Source organism: Convolutriloba macropyga, chromosome 8 (genome assembly GCF_964194025.1).
Source record: "Convolutriloba macropyga chromosome 8, txConMacr16.3, whole genome shotgun sequence".
In the NCBI taxonomy this organism is placed as follows: domain Eukaryota; kingdom Metazoa; phylum Xenacoelomorpha; order Acoela; family Convolutidae; genus Convolutriloba; species Convolutriloba macropyga.
This window is the reverse complement of record NC_134475.1, coordinates 3,355,866-3,379,718: the sequence shown is the minus strand read 5'-3', so window position 1 is coordinate 3,379,718 and position 23,853 is coordinate 3,355,866. Positions and strand designations below refer to the sequence as shown.

At 33.9% G+C, this 23,853-nt stretch overlaps 1 protein-coding gene across 1 annotated transcript in view; it reads left to right on the top strand.

Annotated features, from left to right (window-relative positions):
• Positions 1–23,853, top strand: part of LOC142344323 (uncharacterized) — a 111,319-nt gene that overhangs the window by 33,830 nt on the left and 53,636 nt on the right. Inside the window, exons 15-24 of the mRNA XM_075395911.1 lie at positions 1,432–1,610; positions 6,762–6,899; positions 14,742–14,985; positions 15,403–15,759; positions 17,106–17,306; positions 18,491–18,711; positions 20,112–20,237; positions 21,269–21,458; positions 21,901–22,145; positions 23,141–23,266. Coding sequence (XP_075252026.1) covers positions 1,432–1,610; positions 6,762–6,899; positions 14,742–14,985; positions 15,403–15,759; positions 17,106–17,306; positions 18,491–18,711; positions 20,112–20,237; positions 21,269–21,458; positions 21,901–22,145; positions 23,141–23,266 — 2,027 coding nt within the window. The remainder of the gene's footprint in view (positions 1–1,431; positions 1,611–6,761; positions 6,900–14,741; positions 14,986–15,402; positions 15,760–17,105; positions 17,307–18,490; positions 18,712–20,111; positions 20,238–21,268; positions 21,459–21,900; positions 22,146–23,140; positions 23,267–23,853) is intronic.

The following is a 23,853-nucleotide window of genomic DNA, read 5'->3' as shown; positions in this document are numbered from 1 at the left end:
CTTGGCGGGGAGGGGATGCGGATTCTTTTACAATTGGCCAAAGAAAATGCAGCTATAAGATTTTTTTTCATATGTACAATTTTCTGTAAAATTTCTGTTGTCTGTTAGTAGTTAGTCGATTGGAGTAGTGATTTTAGCCATACTGTTATTATATAAGCGTCCATTTTTCAGTCCTGAAATATTTTCAAACTGCTCAAAGTGGACCGGTGAAAGTTTCCTGGAGCAAATATTTGTAGTTTGAGTGAAATTTGGTTCTCTTGTGTCAATTTGACTTCTATTTTCATTGCGTCTTTGGATTTTTTTATCGAGCATTGGTGATAATTTTTTGCTATTTTGTTCAACTATTGACCAAAGTTTTGATATTGTTTTCCTACTAAAGCGTTTGACCTCATTGTCTGTAATAAGTTGATCCATCTTCTAAACGATATTTTTGGTGATCATAAAGCTGTTCGTATAGTACACAGTCTCTTCTTCAACTCGAATCTACAAAAAGAAGTATAGAAATCTTATATATTATTAGTCCCTCAAAAATGCAATCCTCGACTCATAAAAAGACCATGCTCGACCTTAATTTGTTATGAAAAGACCTTATCTGGACCATGAAAAGAATTTATCTCGAGTTTAATTACGAGCTGGACCGTGTATTTATAGTCAATATAAGACCCTCCAACTAGAATTATAAAGTCTTTTCATAAGTCGAGGTCTAAACCTGGGTCCATACGTATGAGAAACGAAATAAGCGATACGGTACCAATCCAAATGTTAGTCAAGGTTGCCGACATTTTCATCAATACAACAATGTTCTTAAGTGTTCCCCCCCCCCCCCCCCCCCCCAATTATCTGTTAGTTGGGGCTTTTTTGTATCGACAAGTTCAAATTGTATTGACAAAATTTTTTATATTGGCAAAATTTTTTCGTACAAAAAACGGGATCTTTTCCGTTTGTGCCCCCCAGTACGTTATGCGCCCCCCAGTTACAGAGCACGTGCCATTACATAGTAAATCATTATGTAAAACAATGGCACGTGCGACTGGGGGGTGCAAATAATATGCGCCCACTAAGCTGGGGGGGGGGGGGGGGGGGGGCACAAACGGAGAAGATCCAAAAAACCTCACGAATTATACTTATCGAAAAAAATCGGAGAAAACACTTTTTTTTGTTGAGATAGATTGAAACTGCTTGTAGCAAGCATGTTGGGGCAAAAAATAAGGGAAAAACAATTTTTCCATCAAGCAAAATTGCCAACAGATAAAACTGGAATTATCAAGATCACGAAATCAAATTTGAGCGCTTTATCAATATTTGCAGCCAAAACCTAAAAAAGAAAATTTTTCGTCTCAGCTGCAAGTTTCGCTATGATATTTCGGATTTTTTTTTCATTTTTCACTTTTTTCATGCTTACAAGTCCACTACAATTCTTTCCATTTTCAGCAAGCTTGATGAAGGAGTGTGTTGATGACGTGTACGTGGGAGTTGACGAGGAAGATACTGATTTCTATAAGAAGAAGCATGGATTGACTTCATTCACACTTACTGATAATGCTGATGACAGCTATGACGTCACGTCAGACGAGGAACAGGGAACCATCGCTCTCATACTGTCAAACATAGTGGGTAGTTTTTAAAACTAACTCTAAGGGTTGCCGAGGAGCTTAAGTATTTCAATATAAAAAGAACTCCCTCCGTGTGGTATCTTATGACCCTATTTAATTGATTAATAGCCGCCGTCAGCCTCTCAAACGGCACTCTCCTTTTTTTCACAATTCAAAGCATTTGAATTGTATTAAGGCGCTGTCTTTTTTTACGACTCGAAGAGGAGTATTGGTTTTCTCTCGGTTTTTACAATTCAAAGAGTTTGAATTGCATTGGGACGCTGTCTTTTTTTTACGACTCGAAGAGGAGTATTGGAGAAGACCTTTTTTTTAAATCAATTTTATTGGAGTGATTTTTGAAGCGGGAAATGAAACGCGTGAAAAAATTTGGAGTGATTTTGGTGCTGAACAAAAGTGAAGAGCGGAGCGAAAAGAAAGTGGTTTTTGTTCATACCGCTGTTTTTGAGAGAGCGAGAAATTGATGTGTGCAAAAATTTTCTCCGAGCGAGCGAAATTTTTTTGTTCACGTGCGCATTTTAAAGCAGTTTTTTTTCCATTTTTTTGGTTAACAGGTTTGGTTATGATTTTAGTTTAGTTTTAGGCTGGTGTAGGTAGTAGTTTGAAGGTTTCTGGAAATTTATATGAATTTTATGCTAATTCCGATGTTTTTCATGAATTTTGCTGATTTTTGGGCTAATTTTTGCGATTTTTTGGCTTTTGTTTTGTTTTACTGTCTCAAATTGGTATTAAAAAGACCCCTATTAGTTGAGCAATTTTTAGTGAACAAATAGTTGCAGTATTGTGGATATGAAATAATTTTTTGTTGAAAAATATGACGAAAATTAGCGAAAATTAGAACTATTTTTCTTAATTTTTTTGCAGTTTTTCGTTTTTTTCTGTTCTTTAGATGAATTTCTTATACTATTATGACTCGCCTATTGTTTTGCGAGCATATGTATACCCTATTGGCTGAACAGAATTTTTCTTTGGATTTATGTGCTTTTGTAATATTAAAAAATTTATTAACTTTTTCCAGTGCTTTAGTCAAAGTTGTTTGTAAGAGCTTATTTCTTCATGATTGGCTTCAAGTATTTTTAAAACTTCTCATGGGTGGTTTTAGTAGGTACTAATTGTGTTGATGCAGTAATGTTGATAGAGATATTTATTTCGGGGTCTCAATTGATGACAAGTTTTGATCAGATTTTTTATCATATTTTAATAGATTTGATTTTTTTTTCACTTCTTTTATGGTTTTGTTTCAAGATACTCCTAAATTAGTGGAGGCACGTTTTGTTTGATGAGTACTTGGATGGCATTTAAGTGGATTTCTACTTCGAGTCGTTTCCGGAATTCTTCCGGCTATGTTTTTTTTTAAGATCTGTTCACACATTTTCATGATTTTTGAAGTCAAATTGGAGTAGGGATTTTGGTCACGCCGAAACAGGAAATGGAGCGAAAAAGCGACTGGTTTTGTGGCGTGAATTTTTTTCGCTCTAATTTTAAAGTAGAGTGAGAAAACGGTGTTTGAACAAAAATTCGGTTTCTCGGTAGTGGTTTTTTTGTTCACGTGCGGCAATTTCACTCTGATTTTTACTATTTTTTCGATTTTTTGGATCGGATTGTTTTCTAAATGGTTTTCCCACCCCATTCACAGCTCATATTAGGCCTAGTTTTTGTTTGAATTAAATTTTCGTTTATCGCTTATGGTTTTTTGTTCACATGCGGCATTTTGACACTGATTTTCTGTTTTTTTCTTTTTTTTTGTTCTGATTTTTTTAAAAATGGTTTTCTCAATTCACTCATAGTCCATTCTAGGTCTAATTTCTCTGTTTATTCAATGAAAATTCTTTGAATTGTACGTCAGGACTTGTCCTGCTATGTTTTTTTTACAGGAAGTAGATTTGTTCACGCGGCATTTTGACCCAAAAGCGAAAGTGAGAAAAGCTGTCGTGGTGAACAGATTTTCGCTAAGCAAGAGAAGTTTTTGGATCATGCGCTGCGTTTAGGGAATGACTTTTTGACTTTGAAAAGTAGTTTTTGACTGAATTGCACATATAGATAACCGTTTTTAGCCGTTTTTTCGTCTAAGTGGCCCAATTTTTTTGCTTTTAATTTGGTTTCTTATAGAAATAAATTTTGTTCGATACTATATTGAAATATCAACCTCGAAAGTTGATTCCACATTGTTTTGCAGAGCCTGAAAATGCGTGTCAAGTTGAAAATTAGCGTATAATTCTTGATTTTGGCTTTTTTCTATTAATTTCTTCATTTTTGGATCTTTTAACCGTCTTTTTGTCAAAAATCAGTTAATATGGCAACTTATCTTTGATAATTCCTATACTCAACGCCTCTTTCTACCTCGATGTAATTTTGTTTCATAAAATTATACATATGCCAATCCGATTTTGGTAGTTTCTTTCCGATTTTCGTCAGTTTTTTGTTTGTATTTTGGTTGTATTTGCTAGAAATAGTTTTTTTGTGCGACATTAGAGACTTTAATTTTTCTTTTCAATAAAAATTCAATCATTTTTGGCGTTAAATTTGAAAAAACAGTTAAAACTTTTTCATAGATGCAGTCTCAACTTAAAAGTACTTTGACCTTTATTTTGCAAAATGTTTCAATGTTTAGTATTTATGAATTCTGCTTTTTCCTATTTTTTGTTCTCTTCAGGAAGATGGATCTTTGTATCGAATGACTAGATATCTTTTCTATGTCTTGAATGCTGTGCTGAACAATGAAATGTATTCGTTTTTCTTGAATTTTTTAAATTGATTTTTAACTTTCAAAAATCAACTTGATTTTTAAGTTTCAAAAATCAAGAACGTCTTTTTGTTACGGTGTTCATTACATTTTTCCCATATTTACATTCTAGTTAGTATCAATCTAGCTTTGTACTGACACCTACATTTGTTTTCGGTATATTGAGTTTTTCAGTTGTGAAAAATGAATGATTTCAGATTTTTCTTAGATTTTCGTCATTTCTTTGGTTTGCAATTGATTTATTTAAACATAAGGCAGTACTGAGAGTTTAATATCCAGCTTTTTCCAAAATTGCACTTATGACTTTTTACTACAGCTTTCTTCCGGCCTTGGTATTAATTTAAACGATTTTTTGCCTTTGAATATTCTTCTGCTACTTATGTTATTTCTTGATCAATTTTATTTTTGATTTGGTATGAAATCATGTTGTCTAGCTTATGTAAAACAAGGAACAGATGTGTGTTGTTTTTGGTCTTAATCGCAGTGTTCAGAAATCTAATTATAGATGTTTTCTGATTCTTAAATTTGAGCTTTTTTTTGAAAAATTTAACTTAGTTTATAAGATTATTATCTGCCGTTTGCTTTCGCGATCTTTTTCAGATTAGAATCATTGAGGCCTATTGACAACCTTGTTAGCTTTTTCAGACTATCGGGTTTTTGACCACCTTAATTATTATGGATTTTTTAAAGTTAACAAACGTTTTCAATAAAATAAAATTTTGCTGCGTTTTTTTTCTCTTGTTGACAGTGGTTTAAGTTTCTTCAATTTTTAGAGCAGACCTGGAGAGGTAGTGAGTTAATGGTTCAAAAAGTAGTGACTTCCGTTGCAATTACAGCTTTGTTAGTGAAGTTCTGACGCTTCGAGTCGCTTCGGAATTCTTCCGGCTAAGTTTTTGAGATCTGTTCACACATTTTCATGATTTTTGACATCAAATTGGAGTAGTGATTTTGGTCACACCGAAACAGGAATTGGAGCGAAAAAGCGACTGGTTTTGCGGCGTGAAATTTTTTCGCTCTAATTTCAATGTAGAGTGAGAAAAAGCTGTTTGAACTAAAATTCGCTTTCTCGCTTTTGTTCACATGCGGCAATTTCACTTTGATTTTTTCTGTTTTTTCAATTTTTGAGATCGGATTCGTTTCTAAATTGTTTTCCCAATCAATTCATAGTTCATTCTAGGACTAGTTGTTTGTTTGAACCAAATTTCCATTTCTCGCTAGTGGTTTTTTGTTCACATGCGGCATTTTGACATTGATTTTCTGTTTGTTTTTATCTGATTTTTTTAGAAATGGTTTTCCCAATCCATTCATAGTCCCTTCTAGGTTTATTTTTTTGTTTAGTCAATGAAATTTCTTTGATTGTATGTCAGGACTTGTTCTGCTATGTTTTTTAATTCGCTTTACTTTTTGATCACGTTTTTCGTTTTACATAAGTCACGACTCTCACGTTTGACTTCTGACTTACTTCACTCACTATTTCAACTGAAGGGTTTTTATATCCATTCACTCAAAGAATTACGCAAGATAGTGATTACAGTCAAAGTCAAAAGAACAAAATTAAAAGAGACGGGATAAACTGATAAAGCTCAGTCATTTAATCATTGAGCATTAGGTTATCAAAGTTCATTAGAGTGTTTGCTAGCTGATATTGGTATTAACATTATTAGCTTTCAGTTTAGAAGCTGAATTAAGTATAGTTTTCGAATCCAACTGTAACTGCAAGCCAAATTAGAACACTCATTGACTCTTAAAAAAACAGAAAAAAGCTTTGTCAATTACCTGGCGCAGTGGTTAAATCAAATTCCAAAAAAAATTCAATATGTTTGAGGCGCGGGTTCACATCCCACTGGGAAATGGGTTTTGGTAGAAATGTGTCAAAAAGTGTGCGATGACACCCCCCCCGGCGTATATAAATATATATGGCAGTACAAAGACATACATTAGTTTTTTTTCAATTGTGGCAATGAAAACAAATTTTTTTGTTCACGGGAAAAAACAGTTCAAATGTTCAAATTAATTACTACAATATATTTTTGTATGACGTTTTCATGATTTTCGAACAAAATCATATCAGTATTTGAGTTCTGCCAGTTACGTATGTAAGTAAGTAGAGAAGCTCGGATACTTAATGTCGATTTTTGACCATTTTGACAATTTTTAAACAATCTTGAAATTTTCATTTTCAAACCACCATAAACCTGATAGTCTTTGTTTGATGCTTCCTTATTTTGTCCAACTATAATATAACTGGCAAATTTCTAATATCAACTCAATCATAAATGCTTTTTTAAATGTTTTTCTGTTTGGACTGAAACTTAGAAAGTTAGTCATTCGACTTGCAAAATTTTACAAGTTAACCATTCGTTCTCGACCCGGGTACGCAGAAGCTGATAATGATTGTTTGGTTTTAGGCTAATGCAACTGAGATTGTTATTGGAAATCCGAATGGATACAACATCAGCGTGATCTTTGAAGACTCGAATGGAGACAGATTTACAATATCACCCGATGCTGAAGATGTGGTCCCCTATGTAGACGCTAATACCCCGGTTTGTTATTTTTAATAATAATAATAATAATAATAATAATAATAATAATAATAATAATAATAAAAATAATAATAATAATAATAATAATAATAATAAAAAGGCGCCTCGGTAATGTGCGATGGCACATAAGGTTCCGACCCCGCCCATCCACAAATTTGGCATAATTGTCTACCAAATGAGGAACAGATAGAAGAACCCAAAAAATTTTTTTTGCGATTCCCAAAAAAGCCCAAGTCTTTTTCAAAAAATTCTGTATCAACGATAAGATAGCCTCCAAAGCAAATAACTCAGTGGAGTAAAAGTTGATGCATTAGATTGCTGTAATATGTCAATATTAAGAAAGCGAGTCAAGACGAAAAGCAAAATCAAACAACAACAACAACAAACATTAATTACATCAAAAAACTTATGTCCCTCTTAAAAACTAAATTTAATAACAAAATCAACATACCGTCAGATAAACCCAAAACTAAACAAAAATAAATTATAAATCCCCAGAAAACATATGCGACCAGTCCATAAAAAGGTTTGGTAACAATTATACAAGAAAGAACAAAAACAGTAAAGTAAAAAAATTAACTTATTTTTTTGAAACAGTTAACTTCAAAGTAATAAATACCATTAGGAATCAATTAATATTACCACAAATTTACGATTTCCACTACTTCTATAGAAGGGCATTAGGACCTGTCCTTATTCATTTTTTAAAGCGGCTAAAAAGAACAACAAAGAACAAACAAAATTTCAATTGAAACTTGCCAGAAAACGCTGTCAAAACCGTCAAGCCAATTTTCGGCACTCAAAATACATTTGATTGCGCCTTCTTCAAACAGCTATAATTTAGTACGTGGCTATTCATTAGTAAGACTAGGTAACAAGCAGACAAAAAAGCGAAGTGCTAAAGTATGTAATTTTTTTTTCGAAACAAAATTACATTTAATGTCATGAAAGGCATTAATAACAAAAAGAGCTATTTAAATAGGGTCGTTTATTCAAAAAAAAGCCCTCGAGACCTGTAATTATCCAGAATATTTCTTGCATCTACAAAAAGAACGTCAAATATGACAAAAATCACATTAGTTTACTTTTTTTTGTGAAAAACCGGTGTCGAACCAGTAAGGTCATAACAAATTCTTTAAAAGATTTTGGGACACCAATCCCTCTTATTCATTTGACACCCATAATGTTATATTTGACCTGTAGTTAACTAACGAGATTAGGTAACAAAAAGAAACATAAAAAAAACAAAATTGCGAAGTTAAAAAAACATTTTTTAAATTTTGGAAAACGATTGTTTTGATCGTCATGAAAGCCATCAGCTATCTACTAATATCAGAATATCGGTTCTTCTACTCTTCATTAAAAAGCCAATGAAAGCTATCACTATACAGGAAATTTCATCCGACCGAAATGACAAAGTATAAATGACAGTTAGAGACAAAATTAAAAAATTCAATTGATTTCTTCAAGAAAGAGGCGTCGAGGCCGTTAAAACGATGATGTATATCTTTCAGAATTTTAATATGTTCAATTGTGTCTTATTCTGAATGCTAATGAGGTGACATGAGAACCGTCAAAAATGTGATAATGTGACAAAATTAGAAAACGTGAAAAACTGGCAAATATCAAAACAAAAAAAATCTGAAATCTTGTGGTATCAAAGCCAGAAAACAATAATTTCAGGCTTGAAACTGCAACTGGGAATAAATTTCAAATAAGTAGAAAGAAGAAGCGGTCGTTTTTTTGCTGACATTAAGTTGTACAAATTAAGAAAAAAAGTAGAGAAAAAGTTAATTGAGCCATTATTTATTGAAAGGTCAATTATTTTTAAAAAAAGAAACGACCATAAATTTTCAATTAAAAAACTTAATAAATTAGCTTGGAGCTGCTTAACAAGCAAATCGGTTGGACCTATCACTCCTGAGCTTTGATTTGATATGTTCTGTTTTTTATTATTAAAAAAAAGTCTTTTTTCTTTAAAAAAAAGACCGACTGATTAAAACCCGATTTTTTTTGGATTGTAACAAACCTAGAATGGCCAAAAACAAGCCCTAATAATACTATTTGTCCCTTAGGAATAACTGATTTTTCGAATGTTGTAGATATAGATAATTTGTTAGTTGAAAACTCAAAATAAATTCTGCATTTTTGATAATCAACGAGTAAAGTTGACAAAAAACGGCAAGGTTTTAACTACAGTGCACTCTCAGCGGACTCTGAAGTAGAAATAGCCCCCCTCTGAGTCTACAAAGATTTTTTGAGTGTTGTTTGGGGATGTACTGTCGGCAAATTTAATCAAAGTGGACTAAATTAGCTTATTTCGTGCTGTTTTTGATGAAAAAGTCTAAATTTTGAAATGTTTATCCAGATTTTTTGACCAAAAAAATTAAATCAAAACAATCAACAATGCTTTTTCGTCTTCAAAAATAAAATCAACGACACTATTCTTAAAAATTATAACAAATTTTAGCAAAATTGACGAAAATTTAGGCAAAAATTCCGGAAAATGTGAATAAAAACAACGTGAATTCACTCTTCTTTTCTCAGAACTTTAAACCTCGATAACTCTCTGTAGAAATCGAAAATTAAAAAAAAATTTATTTCCATATTCTACGCTGGATGAGCTTTCTAATGATACCAGTCTCAACTCTCTACGATGAATATATCGAGCGGCGAAAATTCACGGAACAAAAAAAAACCCAGTTGAGTATATAGTTCCTCCCCCCTCAAGAGGGTCGGAACAATAATAATAATAATAATAATAATAATAATAATAATAATAATAATAAAAATAATAATAATAATAATAATAATAATAATAATAATAATAATAATAATAATAATAATAATAATAATAATAATAATAATAATAATAATAATAATAATAATAATAATAATAATAATAATAATAATAATAATAATAATATTAATAATAATAATAATATTAATAAAAATAATAATAAAGAATTTCACTAAGCTTGGTTTCACCAAATTTAGTAAGTCCCTAACGGGGCTTGAATTTGATTTCCCTCAAACACTGTCCATCCATGTGGGTACGATTTATAACTAAAATTCTTCTTATCTAAATCAAATAGATATTCTTTGACTTCTCTTTTGAATTTGGGAGGACTTTCCATAATTTCAGGATCAAACAAAAAATTCAATAATAGTAAACAAGTATTGCCAGTATGCCTTTGCGAAAAATGTTCCCAGCCGTTCACTACTAATTAAAAGCGTAAATTGATGCGCTGAGAAGTTTGGAACTTATCAGTTGAAAGAGGCCAACGTATATTGGAAATGTAAAGACGTGAAAAGGTACATCTCTAGAAGTTTTATCAGGAGCAGATTGAAAATTTTTAACCTCCCGTTTCAAATTTTTTTTGTTATCATTACACTACAAAGGCAGACCTGATATACATTTGGCTGACTATGCCCGTCGTGGAAATTGGTTACGTTAAATTGCGGAATTAGGGCTACATACTTAGTCACCTGATTTTCGCAAAAATGGATTTTCAAATTACTGTGGAATTGCGTTACGTCCAAAAACGGAATCTGATTACCAAATTCGGTACCTGAACTCCACCGTGGGTGTAAGTAATTGCTCTCAAAGGAAACTTGTAGCTATTACATTAGTCCTGATGTCTTTTTATGCGATTTTTCTCTTGAACGAATTTTAGTCCGACCCATTTGACTGCATTAAGTGGGCATTAAGTGGGTATTAAGTAATCCCATCAATTGGCACTTATATGTAGGTATGGATAGTTTTTATTATTTTCTTTTACACAAGAAATCGTAAGCTAATTGTGGTCCTAAGTTTCCCTAAGCAAAGAGAAGTCAGAGTTTATTTGCTTCCAATTATGGGATCAGATTTTGAATCTTTAAATTTTTTATGCCTTTCTCGGCCATTTCAAACCGAATTTTATGTATAAGTTTTGAAGTCTTTTCGAAAGTTTTGCACATTAAACAAAATTACTCAGAGTCAATGTAGGTGGGTCTTGTTCTCTTCGGTAAAGTTTAGGAATCACCATTAAAAATTAAAAGTGCGAAACAATTACGTAATGGTTTGTGAGCATTATCGTCTCGTGTCATTGTCGAAAAGGTTTTAACATTAGTCTGCTCCGAATTTGGTTCTCAAGTTTTTGTTGTCGAGGTTTTAATTGGTCTCGAACAAAATTTGAAGCATTTATCATATACATGTTGATCTTTTCTCGATGCAAATTTTCTTCTGACAGTTCTGACTTTTCGAGTGACTTTTACACCGTTCACTTGATCATTTTGAGTGTCCTGACTAGCTTGTTTCTTTTTGCGACTTCCGCAGGAGGAAATTGAAATTACTTTGAACCTTAGAAAATTTCGATTTTACTTTCCAAAATGTTAATACAAATGGAAAGTTACTAATATGCGCTCTTTTGCTCTTCCTTCTGTTTGATTATTGAAGAGCAATGGAAGCATTTGATTGAGGTTATTAAGTTCTTTATCCCTGAAATAATGAGCCCTTGCCCTAATCACTGCGTTTTTGATAATGTTTTTTCCTACTTGGTTCTAGTAGAACAAAAAAGCAGACAAAGTAATCAAACACAACCTAAATACAACGTCGGCTTGCAGAAAAGAAAATGACAGGACATGCAATGGAAAACTCGATTTATCTCTAAAATATTAGGTTCATAAGACAGATTGAACTTAAATCAATTGACACAATCAATTAACAGATGAACCGCTAAAATTAGTTCTCATGGAAATCAGATGTGCGGACAAAACCAAATTGGGGGATATTGACTCCTGATTTTGGCTGTAATGGTAACAAGCAACAGAAAAGATGCTAGTGGAGGGGTCAGAATTTTCTATTTCTCTTGTACTAAACTGGTAAGAAAAATGTTAAAAGCATTTTTGAAAACGTGAAAATACTCACTATTATCCTTCAAATTGATCCTGAAGTGCTAAATCAAAAGTTTATAAGTCTTCAATTTGCCTTATAAACGAATTTTTATAGCTCTGTTAAGCAATCGCATGGTTAAACTTAAATCAAACGAAACAGCGAAGCATGTAGTTTGCGTTCACTGTATTATCAACGTACTCCTAGAGGACCGCAAAGTAAGCAAACTGATCGAAATGCTCTCTTATTTTCGGTTTCATATTTTGAGCTAAAAACAACAAAATGGCTACCAGAGAAACACAACAAGTAACACAACTTTCTTTGATCTATTTTTCTCTAACTTCGAAGGTGTTTACAATGTGGACAAAACTGCGCTTTCCGATCAATCTTTCCGTGATACTTTTCAGCAACTTGTTTTGCAAATCAGGAAATGACCGCGACCTCTGAGTTCGTAAATGCACGATTTTAGACACTCAAGGAGGAGATCACTTCAAAAGAAGAAAACTGTCAAATCCATCTTGAAATTAAAGAACAGCGTTTAATGATAGATTCTCCTGATTTCAATGAAATTATTGGTTGGCTACGACACACATTATTGGTTTCAAGGAATCAGTTAAACCAACCCTTGAACAGACTAAACCTCTATCCCCTGAATAATTGATCACGGCAAAATGTGGAACCTCGCAAACAATGAAAAAGAAACTGTTTAGATTTTATCTGAAAGATGAGATTATACTACCGAGTTTTAAAGCAATTACAATATTATTGGCAAAAAACTAAAGCAGCCTGCAAGTTAGCAAAGACAACTTTTTATTAACAAGTTGGCAGAAAATGGGTCCCAGACTTTATTGAAAATAGAAAAATGTTAAAGTGGTGACGAGAATAATGCACAACAGTGCGCCGTAAACTATCAAGATATGGACTATTTTGTTATCACGATTGGAGGAAAACTAGCTATGACCAAAAACAAAGTAGCTGATTTTTAAAATTACGCGTTTCAAGGCCAGCTATGCTTTTGCAGGAAACAAATGCGGAGGAAGTTTTTTTGACAATCAGACACTTAAAAATTAAAAACTCTTGCGTAATCTTTTATTTAAATAGACAGCGGTTAAATGAAGGCGGTTTATCCGGCAACATGTAAACTGTTGGCATAATTTTCAACAATTCGCCCAAAAATTATATTATATTTAAATTTTTAAGACAGCAGAGTTGACTCCAAGTTTCAAATCGGGAGATATGGATGACCCATAAAAACCATTCTCCTAAATCACTACTCCCAGTAATCGGAAAAATTTTGAAAAATTGACCTATGTGCGACTAAACTATATCCTGGTTGGGCTTGAAATCTAGAGCAAAGGCTATTTGTATTCAGAAATAAAAAGTACAGTTGAGGCCATAGCAAAACTTATTGAACATATCCGCTTAAGTCTTGAACCGTTGGTTGAAACATACGGTGTTTTCTTAGATTTTATAGAAAGCAATCGACACTGTTGACCAAAACCTTCTTTTTAAATGCGAAAAGTATGGACTGAGATGTAAGGATTGAATTGTGTGATCTCTTCAAATCTTATCTAATCGATCCTAGACAATTCGTCAAAGTTGGCGAACAGTCCGCTTTAGGACAATTTATTTTGATATTAAGAGAGTTTGCAAACCAAGCGAATTCATACTTTCCGCACATGATACAACTATCTACTCCACAAAATTTAATAGAGATGATTTGCTTAATAATCTTGGTTAATTGTGCCATTGGTTTGAAAGAAATAGGCTAACAGTCGTTTTCTCAAAATGTAAATCGAATTGTCTTACAAAAAACACAACTAAGAAGAGTTTACGAATACAACGAAACACTATGTATGACAAAAAGAGCGCAAAGTACCTTGGTGTATACATCGATTAAAAACACCGAGCTTTGAATCACACATAGGAGAAATCAAGAGGAAGCTTAAAAAACAGTCCATTGTTCCTATCATTACAAAAATAGATTCAGAAAAGATACTTTGATTAAGTTATACAAACTCTATGTTAATTTAATTTTGCAATATGGTGTACTAATTTATGCTTATGCAAACAAAACAGAGTTTAAATAATTTAACTGGTTGCAAAATCACATAATTAGGATAATTTCCGGACTAAAAAGTTTAATGGTTTCCGCGAGATCAACGAGAAGTGAAATTTACTGACACTTATATAATTGCATCTGTATCCTTGTTAAAATTGATGCGTAAGAGTATACGACAAAATTTTGGCTGCGGCTTTAGATCACAAATCATTAGCGATGAAGAATTGCACAACATTCATTCCGATGAGAAAAGACTAAGAACATTGAGTTTGATAACATGCCAAGGGAAAAAACTCTCGTGTACCGAATGAGAAATTGTTTAATATTTTGTTTACTCTAGACAAAAACATTGTAAGGGAAATTTTAAGTGTAAACTACTCTATTCTGGCAAGTATCCTACATCACTTAAGAGACAATTACATACAAGGAAACGAAGTGTTAATGGGACAGTTCGGGAAATTGTGTCAGTAGCGTAAGGTAACTTCTTTTTTCTTAATATAGATACCATTCTTTGGACAGGCTGAGGCCTTTTTGGTGACCTCTCGAATGTGTCGTATTTATCTATACACTAGTTCGGAGATAAATCATTATTATTAACCTAATTTTCTTTACAAGTATCAGCAACTGACTCAGTGGTGGCAGTTCATTACTAAAAGTCAAATTAAAATTGCGCCATAATTGGTTTAATTTTTTTCGCATCAAATTCTATTATTGGTTATAGTTGTATATAAAATCCTCTAATGACGTCACATGAAGGCTCCTTAAAGAATTCAGAATTTAGTTACACGTTACACCACCGCCTCCCCCCCCCCCCCCACTGAAGCAGGTTGCAATAGATTCGAGCTCGCACTAGTCGTTCGAGAGTAATTCGCCCGACGTTAGTTGGTTATGTTTCAATTTTGTTCAGAGATTATCGTCTGTCGTGGACATCATACTCAGCGCTGAGGAAGACAACTTTGGAGATCTCTACGAAACTGTGGATGAAATAGCAGCAGTTTTCGTTATGTTTGAAAGATTGCCTAATAGCTTTGGAACGTCTCTCCTTCTGGATGACGTCAAAGTGAAGGGATGCATCAAACCGAAAAAAGAATGTGACTTGGACGAGGCTCCTGATTTGAAACCCTTGTTTGGAGTCGAAATATACAAATTAGGTATGATTTGATCTCAGGTATGATTTGCCTGGTTTCCCCTGTTTCTCTCGTTTCCAGGTATCTCTGAAATGATTTGGTATAATTTCGATCTCAGCTATGGACTGTTGCATAATCTTTAAAAAATGGAAGGACTCAAATTGTCAAAGTTCAAACTTAAAACATGCAAGAAATCTGATAAAATTGAAACCAATTGAGAAAAAGCTGACATAGAAGTGAACAAATGAATGCGCTGAATTTTTTGTGTTTATCGGACGTTCGCTCGCGTTGATCCAGTAGTATACCATCATTATTTTGCAAATGTAATACAATAAATCCACCTGTCATTTTTACATTTTTATTTTGACAAATCCAAAATTTATCGTTATTTTTCTACAACATTGCTTCCTGTCTTTTGTGATCATCAATAACTTATTTTAGACGATAGTGGCGCAACCTCTGAGGAACCCCTGCCCAGTAACGTTCTGGACACATCCGCAATTCCTGCTACAGACGACATTGTCGTGATGGTGATGCAAGTGTCTGAAAACGACACGATTCTAACTTCCTTGTCAGCTTTGATCATCTCCAACGAGGTCACAGCCGAATGTTCTCTTGGCGAAGTGCGAGTGCTGTTTAAACTCACAGACGATGAGTCAACAGAGTTCACGGAAGTTGCTCCTGACTACTCCACATCCACTGTCGATGTTGCCAGCTACGCCTCGGTGTCCGGCTCGACTTCTGGAAAAGTTTTCAATCTGCAATACTCTGCCGATTCTGCTTATATTAATTTGCAAGGTAATCGGTTTTTAAGAATTTTTTGTAAGAAATAACTTTGCAACATGTCCCATTTTAGATTGAAACTGAATTGGCTTCGTTTTTTATCAGCCAGGGCCAAAGATTTTCCCCCAAAAAATTTTGTAAAATTACATTCTTACACTCTTTTCCACGATAAATAGGAGTTGATTTTGTATTACACTCTAATCCCAGCTAATTAGGGGTGGATTAAGGGTGAAACCTCGGCCCGGGGGGCCTAAAGCTTTTTGGTATTTGGATCTATTACTATTGGTGTTTTTACAGAGAGGGCGAAGGCGTTAAGTGTCGTCGTTGATAATTTTCAAACTATGCTGTAAGTTAAGACCAAGTTACACGTGGCATTTTAAGTGCCCTTGACACTTTTTCTGATCAACTGTGTTCCCAAACGACCCCAGCAAAGTCATGTCATTTTTGGACGACGTCAATCTCATTCTTTCAGATTTAAACCTGCAGGAGGGTAAAATTTTCTGCCACTTCAAAGAGAAGTAAGAGCTTTGTCCTTTTTCACTGATCAGAACCAATTGATGATGTTTGTTTGAGTGATTATGAATTTAATTTTGCGTTTGCTGTTAAGGATCTCGAATGAACATAGTTATGCTAATTGTTTTAGATTTATTTTCATTGGTGCTAGAATACTTGAATCATCACAGAACAAAATTGATATAACTTCTTGTTTGATTGCCATTTTTTGTTTTAATACATTTGAACCCAACGATAGTTGAATTGAACGTGCTATCAATTTTTCATTACAACATAGTTTGCGCCAATAGTTTTTAGGTCTAAAGGCTTTCTAAGTAAGCAAAATTTGTTCAATGATTCCCCATGCGTCGTTCATTGCACTCTGAACACTATGATGCAGCCCGCTCTATGCAGTTCTCTAGTCCTTGCGGCTAGAGGTCCCACGTTAGCTAATAGGATAGATTGGGGCTTGAGCGGGTGAGGCTGCGGGTTCTTTTTAGATCCAACGCAAAGGCCACCCAACCGACGGGGATAGTTGAACATCATAGGTACTAAAGCCTTTTTATTTTTTAGATTATAGTACGTTCTAATTCAGCTTTCAAAGAAATTCATAAGTTCGTTTTTGATTTTAAATGATTCGTTTAATTTCATTAATTTGTGTTTCAAATTTAAATCTGTCAATCTTTCATGCTTGTTTTCAAGTTGGTTGAGTTAATCGCAGTAAAATATACTTCATACTATTGTTGTTTTCGACTTATTAAAACAAGATGACATATTTGTAAAAATGATTTTTAAAAATGTATAGTCAATACATGTTCTCATTTACTGATCGCAAAAGTTATGAAAAATGATTATTTTTTCCAATACAGGTGTGCTAAGTTCAACGAGTGAAGGCATCCCTGCATTTGACGTTGCAATTGTTATTGACATGTCATCTGCAGAGTGCAAAGAGGGCTCCTCTGTTTCGACTCCAGCTGCCTCCACTGTTGAGAAAAGAGTCAACGCAAAATTGATTGTGGATGCATATGGTTGTGATTTCTGTGAAGTTAATACAAACGACCCACAATGCTGTTAGTTTTTAATCTCAGAAAGTTGTCAGCAGTGCAATTTTTAAATGGTACAAAAGATAAGGTTATAGGCTTGAGGTAGTTGAAACTTTGCCCCTAAAAACAAGATTCGAACCTACTTCATTGGTATTTTAAGATATGATCGTTTTCGATTGTTTTTTAAATCTCAAAATTGAGTGTTGATTGACAAGAAGCTCTACCTATTCGATGTTAACTTTAGTTGATTGATAAATTCTTTTAATAACAGAATGAAGTGTTGCAGTGTTTTGAACTAAATAGTTTTGCCTATCCGAGCTGTGCCGTTTCTTACTTACCAGACTTTTTATCGTTGAGTTTTTCATGTCTTAAAGTTTTTTCATGCGATGGATTGAATCTCAAATCTAGACTTGGACTTATGCAAAGACAAAAAGTCTAGTTTTTGAGAAACGCTTCATGTGAGATGGTGATTTTGGTTGTCAATCAATACATCGAAGCGTATCTACTGTTTGTGTTGCATTTTTTCAAAGTTTTTCTAAAGTGTAACAATGTGGTTTGAAAATTTGCGTTGAATGTTTGAAGTTATTTGGTCTTTCAGAATTGAGAAACGCGGTCAGAAACACGTGTATGTTTGTGACCGATATTTTCTAGAGGGAATGAGCGTTTATGATAGTTTGTTACCTTTTTAATTGCTCTCGACCGAAGTTTGAAGCATTGTAAACGCGCTGGTCTCTTTTATGCAAAATTTTTGCTTGAAGGGTTGACTTTTCGAGTGACTTTTGCGCCCTTGGAATTTTCGTTTTCAGTGATCTAAGTTTCTCTCTCATTCACAAGAGTCAGCAGCTGAACTCAATTTGAGACAGTTTACTACTGATAGTCAAATGAAAAGTGCGCCAATATTGTCATTTTTCCTTTAATTTCTATTAGCGGATTAATGGTGTATTATAACTTCTAATGGCGTTATTTCAAGACCCCTAATTGAACCTAGTTACCCCCTCCCCCTCCCCCGACTGAAGCAGGCTGCAATAGTTGCAATATATTCCAGCTCCCAGCAGTCATTCGAGAGTAATTCTTCCGACGTTAGTCAGTTATGTCTGATCTTATCGAAGAAAAAAGGTTGTTTTTGACAGTTGTTCCTTGGAGTTGTTCTCGAAAATTTTTACCTAACATCAATTTTTGATCAACTTTTCAATTTGGGTTTTTTTGTTCAGATGTCTCTTCTGCTTCACCTTCGGCTTCGGCCTCTGTTTCGCCGTACGAATGCCCACAAGACATGGACCCCAAAGAGTTCAATCCTCCTGACGAGGATGACACCATCACGTGTGAAAAAGTGATGAATGAAGATGGAACCCTTGATGACGGAACATCTGACAAGGTCACAGTCACGGGAGGAAATGACGACCTCCTCAGATTTGTTATCGACTTCGGCAAGGTAATAGTATAGTACGGCTTGAAAAATGAACACTCAAGTCCCTCTCTGGAAATTAATCTTGCTTCATCATTACATGTACAAACAAAAGAAAATTAATTTAAAAGACAGGAGATAAGGGCAAAAAACTTAGGGTCTTTCCCATTTTATCCCTCATGAAAATTTAGTCCCCTTCTATGGTAAATATACTATAATGGGGTGCTATAGGATATCTGACCGCTAAGATGGAGGTCTGTTACGGCAGAAACCCAATTCTTGAATCAGAAAAGGAAACCATAGTTAGCAGTTAATTCAAGAAAACATGATGTCTTGCCACATTAGATTACATTCTGCCACCGAATTTTCATTACTGGGACTCTCTCGATGGCAAAATTGGCCACGGATTTTTTAGCATAGAAAGCTTTTTTCAAATTTTTTTTGTAACTGGTTAAGTTTCAGTTTTGGAAATTTCCCAACGACTATCGATAAGTCCTCAATTGCAGGGACGATTTATTTGAAATTCGCAGTTAATTAGGCGAGGACCAGTTGTGTAGATATTTATTAACTTGGGTTGTTCTTAATTTAAGTCTAATAAATACGGTACGAGATATCATCCTATTAGTGAAATTTGTGGGCAAATATACGCGGAGCAAAATGTATACTTTGATGACTAATCAAATAAAATACAAATTAATTACAAGTGGATAACAAACAAAGCGCAAAAAAATGACGAAAAATAGGGACCCTGAATTATACACAAGATAATTCCAAGAAACTTTAAGTCACGCCAAGGTAGATTAACGTTTGCGGTTAAATTTTCAGTTTGCGGCTTTAGCGGAAACATTGACAACTTCCTTGAAATTGCAAATAACAGAAAACTTATATGTCGAGTTTTTTAGTAACTGTTTACGATTCAGTTTTAAAGAAAAATTTCAACTACCATGTAATCTATAAAAGTTTTTTGTTGTAACTTTTCTTCTAAGCGGCAAAAGGGTTTTTTCTTAAAGTAGAAAATAATAGTAATGTTTGCATTTTCAAATAACTTTAACTATTGTCGTCTCTAGAACATAGCATTTGCGATGAAGTTTGCATAAATCCTTATCAACCATGAATTTGTCCTGAACAGTTAATAGATTTCTCGACGCTCTCAAAAATGGTACTTACTTATTTCAGATCTTTTCTGTTTGTACAACAGATTGATCTTGATATACTGTTGATGGTAATTTGATGGTGTCCATAAAATACGGGAGGGGGAGGTTATGGAAAACACCCCGCTTTTTTCTATCAAGCTTTGCGCTCAAAAATCTTTTGCTCAGAGTTAAAAACATTTGCTCAGAAATGAAATATGCTTAACCTTTTGGTAATTTGATGAATTCTTTTTGAGCTGATATAAAGTTAGAGTGACGAATCACTGCTTTTTTCAGGAAGGTGCCTTTTTGATAAGCATCACTCCAGAAATAATTGATGAAGCACTTGTGGATTCTACAATTGCTCAGTACTATATCAAAGCGACACTGGACGATTCTACCATCAGATATATCGGCCCAATGGTAATTAGTTATTTCTTTAATCAATTAGCTGTACTAATTAGCTTTCGACCAATTTGGTAAAAATTCCAACTATTGAGAAATAAATCCACAGCCATTTTTTAAAGAAGTTGCAAATTTTTGTAACCCATTTTGAGGAAGCGTTTCACCAGGGACTTCAGACTTAATTAAGAAAGAGTCTCTATATTTGGCTTATCTTTGATGTTCTGTAAACTTCAACAGTTTAAAATTAAAGCGCATTTTTGTAAAGTTTTTGCTTAAAATGTTTATTTATTTGAACCTTTTAGTGCAATGATCATTTTTATGCATTACTGATACCTTTTTCAGACTTTTCCATTATTGCTTGCTTTTTTCGCATCTCTTAAGACGCTGCCTTCTCATAAAAAACGACAATTTTAACTCGCTAATGTTCGAATATTTTTTCATTAACCAATTCGAACGATTTTTGTATTTTGAGCGCTTGCCGTTAGAAATTTTTCCACTTCAGTTCATTTCTAAATTCCGTTTTTCAGACTCATTTTGGACTGTTTTTATTACCCAAAGCGATCAGTCAATGCTTGTTAGGTTTGAACAGCATTTGAAGAACAGTTTAACATGCGATAGAAGAATAATCAAGCGGCTGTCCTAACAACTTTCGGGGTCTCGCTGTTTTTCAACTTTTGGCGTCTTTGATGACAAATTTGAGTGATATTTCCGACCCATCTCATTCTGGGAGGAATTTTAATTTCGAATGCTTTCTTTTTTGATCAGTATTTTAAGTGGCCGATTGATATTTTCCGAGGTGTATATGGACGTTGGCGGTCTTTCTATTTTTGGTAATTTGTTATGAAGGCGACCAAAATTGTGTCTAATTTAGTACAAGATTGAAAATGGAATATGCGACTGAAATTGTATATGGACTGAGATTGTATATATGAGATTGTAACAAGATTGTGTATGGAATCAAAATGACACCAAGCTGAATCTGCGTGTTTTTTGGGTCAGTTTTTGTTTTAAAAGTTAAGAGCAGCCCAGTTTAAATAAACAACTTTTAGGTAATACCTCTAGACGATTTGTACGAGTCTTCCAATCCAAGTGCACTTCGCATAACTAAATTGGAGATAACTGTCATTCAACTCACAAAGAGACAGTCCCCGGATGCGGGCACAGCCAATTTGACTAAAATCTGTGACGGAAACTTAGAATCAGTTCTCTTGAAGTTCAACATAGAGGCTTGTGAGAAACGTAAGTACTCAATATATTAAACTAATTTAACCAATGCAAATAAACAATTGAAAAAATGTTCTTATTGAATTTGGTTTTTATTCAACATTTTAAAACAAACAGTTTGAATGTTTTTTTGCATTTGAATAATTTTTTTGTAATAATTTTAGTTTGAAAGTTTTAATTAACTTTTTTTGTTGGGGGAGAAGGGTCGCTGATGTGGGAAAAGGTTAATATGAGAATAATTTTTTTCTTACATTTCGGCAGATAGCAAATGTCTGCCGGCGTTCATTAAACAAAAAATGGGGATTCACTTATAAACATTGCATTTATTGTTCAAAGTTAATGAACGTTTATTATAGTTTGGTACCTCTTTTTCCGTTTTGACAGTTATCATGGAAAGCATTTCTCAAAAACACAATCAATTTTGTCTTTTTTGAGCATTTTTGCGATAATTTTTTAGCTGTCTCTTCTGTTTCACCTTCGGCTTCTGTCTCTGTTTCACCTTCGGCTTCGGCCTCTGTTTCGCCGTACAAATGCCCACAAGACATGGACCCCAAAGAATTCAATGCTCCTGACGAGGATGACACCATCACGTGTGAAAAAGTGATGAATGAAGATGGAACACTTGATGACGGAACATCTGACAAGGTCACAGTCACGGGAGGAAATGACGACCTCCTCAGATTTGTTATCGACTTCGGCAAGGTAATAGTATAGTACGGCTTGAAAAATGAACAATCAAGTCCCTCTCTGAAATATAATTTTACTTCATCATTGCATGTACAAACAAAAGAAAATTAACTTAAAAGACAGGAGATAAGGGCAAAAATCTTAGGGTCTTTCCCATTTTATCCCTCATGAAAATTTAGTCCCCTTTTATGGTAAATATACCATAATGGGGTGCTATAGGATATCTGACCGCTAAGCTGGATGTCTGTTACGGCAGAAACCCAATTCTTGAATCAGAAAAGGGAACCATAGTTAGCAGTTAATTCAAGAAAACATGATGTCTTGCCACATTAGATTACATTCTGCCACCGAGTTTTCATTTATGGGACTCTCTCGATGGCAAAATCGACCACTGATTTTCATTAGCATAGAAAGCTTTTTTCAATTTTTTTTACTGGTTAAGTTTCAGCTTTGGAATTTTCCCAACGACTATCGATAAGTCCTCAATTGCAGGGACGATATATTTGAAATTCGCAGTTAATTAGGCGAGGACCATTTGTGTAGACATTTAATAACTTGGTTTGTTCTTAATTTAAGTCTAATAAATATGGTACGAGATATCATCCTAATAGTGAAATTTGTGCGCAAATATACCCGGAGCAAAATGTATACTTTGATGCCTAATCAAATAAAATACAAATTAATTACAAGTGGATAACAAACAAAACGCAAAAAATGACGCAAAATAGAGACCCTGAATTATACACAAGATAATTCCAAGAAACTTTAAGTCACGCCAAGTTAGATTAACGTTTGCGGTCAAGTTTTCAGTTTGCGGTGTCCATAAAATACGGGAGGGAGAGGTTATCGAAAATACCCCGCTTTTTTCTATCAAGCTTTGCGCTCAAAAATCTTTTGCTCAGAATTAAAAATATTTGCTAAGAAATGGAATATGCTTAACCTTTTGGTAATTTGATGAATTCTATTTAAGCTGATATAAAGTTGGAGTTACGAATTACTGGTTTTTTCAGGAAGGTGCCTTTTTGATAAGCATCACTCCAGAAATAATTGATGAAGCACTTGTGGATTCTACAATTGCTCAGTACTATATCAAAGCGACACTGGACGATTCTACCATCAGATATATCGGCCCAATGGTAATTAGTTGATTCATTAATCAATTAGCTGTACTAATTAGCCTTTTACCAATTTGGTAAAAATTCCAATTATTGAGAAAAAAATCCACAGCCATTTTTTAAAGAAGTTGAAAAGTTTTTTTTAACCCATTTTGAGGAAGCGTTTCACCAGGGACTTCAGATTTAATAAAGAAAGAGTCTCTATTATTGGCTTATCTTTGATGTTCTATAAACTTCAACAGTTTAAAATTAAAGTGCACGTTCGTAAAGTTTTTGCTTAATATGTTTATTTATTTGAACGTTTTAGTGCAATGATCATTTTTATGCATTACTGATAACTTTTTCAGACTTTTCCATTATTGCTTGCTTTTTTGGCATCTCTTAAGACGCTGCCTTCTCATAAAAAACGACAATTATAACTCGCTAATGTTCGGATGTTTTTTCATTAACCAATTTGAACGATTTTTGTTTTCTGAGCGCTTGCCGTTAGAAATTTTTCCACATCAGTTCATTTCTAATTTTTGTTTTTCTGACTCATTTTGCACTGTTTTTATTACCCAAAGCGATCAGTCAATGCTTGTTAGGTTTGAACAGCATTTGAAGAACAG